Source organism: Notothenia coriiceps, unplaced genomic scaffold (assembly GCF_000735185.1).
Source record: "Notothenia coriiceps isolate Sejong01 unplaced genomic scaffold, NC01 NC01_scaffold00024801, whole genome shotgun sequence".
Lineage (NCBI taxonomy): Eukaryota > Metazoa > Chordata > Actinopteri > Perciformes > Nototheniidae > Notothenia > Notothenia coriiceps.
This window is the reverse complement of record NW_011357502.1, coordinates 1-3,027: the sequence shown is the minus strand read 5'-3', so window position 1 is coordinate 3,027 and position 3,027 is coordinate 1. Positions and strand designations below refer to the sequence as shown.

Sequence of the window (3,027 nt, the reverse complement as noted above, 5' to 3'; positions counted from 1 at the left end):
GAATCATGCATCAGCATTATTAGCATTAGCATTAGCCCAGCACACCAACGGAGAGAGAATCACTTATGGCAAAAAAAAACATGGGAGCGGTGGAGTGATGAGGAGGTGTCGGCGTTCTGACGATTTACTCGGAAGGCTTCTACTGACCTTGGTTACCTTGGTTGCTGATTGGCTAATGGTTACACAAGCCAAACATCGTTATGACATCATAAAGTGGCCAAAATCTGATCAGCTCATTTTCAGACAGGTTTTTATAGAAACAGATCAGGACAAAAAGAGAGAGAATCTTTGTTCCTGAAACTTTCAGAGTCTCTTTCCACAGAGGGGACACATGTTGATGTAGAAAAGATTTAGCATAAAAGGTGACCTTTAAATGACCTTGGTGTGTTTCCTCTCTGTAATCAGGGGAACTTCGTCGCTCGCTACAAGTGCCATGTGTGCGATCAGTGCTTCACCCGAGGCAACAACCTGACCGTTCACCTGCACAAAAAGCACCAGTTCAAATGGCCCTCAGGACACCCAAGGTTCAGGTGAGTCTAGATTCAAGCTTCAAGGCTTTTATTGTCATGTGTTCATAGCTAGGACAATGAAAACCTTAGGTCACAGGCTCCTCCAACAGTAAAACAGATAATAGTGCAAGTAAATCAAGTATAATTGTTACGTTCCCTTCTAAATCTAAGGGTACAAAGGGAAGTAACAACACACACAAATAACCGGCCGAGAGGAAACTGAATGCTGAAGCCACAAAGTGAGGTTTTAATTCATGAAAAAGTAAAGAGGCTCACCAGCCAAACTCCAAAACAAACTTAATTAACTAAGGACAACTTTCTTTCAAAAGAAAGTGACTAACGTAAAACAATACACAAAGACACACTGGAGCACATCTCCTAACAATTAGCAGTACACAGGTTAAACTAGGCCTCACACAGAGACACTACACGACAGCACGTAACACAGCTGCTCACATGCAGCCAGAGAGAGAAGGAGAGAACGACTGCAGCCTTCCTCAGGTCCTTTATGGAGGCGCTGATTGGAGATTGGGAGCACCTGGGGAGAGGCTGCACCTGGAGCCAATCAGAGGGAGAGAGAGAGACACACACAAGCACCAACTGCGGCACGTAACAATAATAGAAATAGTGCAGGATAGTCGATATACAAGTAATTGGAATATTGATATAACTAACACAAAGACCCCTGAATGCTGCATTTTGGATCTTTTTGACCAAACGTATGATCTCTTCCTCTTCCTGCCAGGTATAAGCAGCACGACGACGGCTTCCTGCGGCTCCAACTGATCCGCTACGAGAGCGTGGAGCTGACCGAGCAGCTGATGAGGGAGCGGCAGAGTAGGCAAGGGGAGGAGGACGAGGACGATGGCGTGAATGAGGAAGAACCCTCGGGGGCCGCTCCCTCAGAGCTGCAGGTAGAACTGAGAGGGGTTTTACTGGAGGAGCCAGAAGCCAGCGGTCAGGAGGAGGAGGAGGAGGAGGGGGGGATGATGTACGTCCTCACGGGGGGTTTGTCACCAGCGGAGGAGGAGGACATGCAGCAGATCCACGATAGTGATCAGGGAGCGATGGTGCTTTGACTGCTACAGCCCTGCCTACACGTACCATAGACGAGAAGACGATCTGTAATGTTTCACATATCATGATATATGTTTAAAGGACCTTGTTGTGTTTCTAAGCCTTTTAACGGGGGTTGAAAGCACGTAATAATAATAATTGAAAACGTCAGAATGAGAAGACATTTTGACTATAAGCCTATGTTAGGTTTTACGTGTGTTTTTTATTTGCTGATATTGAGCGTGCGGAAAAGAATGTGCCCAGTATTTTTGTAATTATTCATGCTTATAGTTTATACTGTAACGTCTTGGGTTGGATATTAATGCTACACGGCCAAGTGGGAAAGCCAATTTTTTTATTGAAGAATTCACCCCTAGACACATGTTCCTGTTACCTGTAGTGCTATTTCTTCATTTAGATATTTCTGTTGTGTGTTGGTGATATCAGTCGTAGAGATGTCCCGGTTACTGAAGATAATCCACAGACATGTTGTGAACAGTTTCATGTAGGAAACACTATCTTTCTATTGAAGCACATCCCATTACGTTTGAGTAAATAGCACTATAGATACGATGGAAACATGTACTTTTTGACTTTGAGGTGAAATGTGAGATATGATTGATAAGAATGGTGTGTTTGCATTAATATCCACTGACATGTGGCAAAGAGGGCCTACCTCATAGTGCGTTATCTCTAACTCAAATAAACTAGTAAATCTGAATGTTTGAAATAAATCACATCCTACATTTATTTTTTTGTATTAATCAAATGTTGTGATTTAAATGTCTTAATTATTTCATACTAGAAAATGCCTTTTTTATTTAATGGCTACGATTTACTGGTAACATAATAAACAGTATATCCACCATCTTTACTTCCATTATAGCGCCCCCTGCTGGATCTAACTGCTTGACTACAGCTCCATGCTATGAGTCATTTACAATATTGTATGTATATATATCAGAATCAGAATACCTTTATTAGTCCCACAGAGGGGAAATGTGCAGCGTTACAGCAGGAAAGAGCCACAGACAGCTTACTGTTGCATATCTTACATGCGTGAAAAAAAGCACTAAGTTATAATGTAATAAACAATAATGCTAAAAAAAGATTAAAAGTTACATAATTTTCAAAAATCAAATCAAATCTTCAAATCAAGTCCTGTAGCAGTTCTTAGGATTTAGCAGCCCGGTATATATTAAAGACGGCATATGTATATAAAATATATATTGCACATAGTTTGACGGTATTTTTAAAAAAAAATGACATTTATGTCATACTTTCCCCTAAAAGATACATTTATTATATAATTCTCCAAAAGTTTCTATTACTAAAAATAATACTACTACTCAACAAAAGTGTGTGTGTGTGTGTGTGTGTGTGTGTGTGTGTGTGTGTGTGTGTGTGTGTGTGTGTGTGTGTATGCCTGTGTTTGAGAGAGAGATAGTGTGTGTGTGTGTGT

General features: G+C 41.1%; 1 protein-coding gene across 1 annotated transcript; it reads left to right on the top strand.

Moving 5' to 3' along the window:
- Positions 1-405: 405 nt before the first annotated feature.
- Positions 406-2,502, top strand: LOC104955760 (histone H4 transcription factor-like; the record flags this gene model as incomplete). The annotated part of the gene is made up of 2 exons (XM_010783149.1): positions 406-530; positions 1,255-2,502. Coding segments are annotated over 2 exons (459 nt in total), but the record flags the coding sequence as incomplete, so codon positions are not given.
- Between the last annotated feature and the right edge of the window lie 525 nt (positions 2,503-3,027).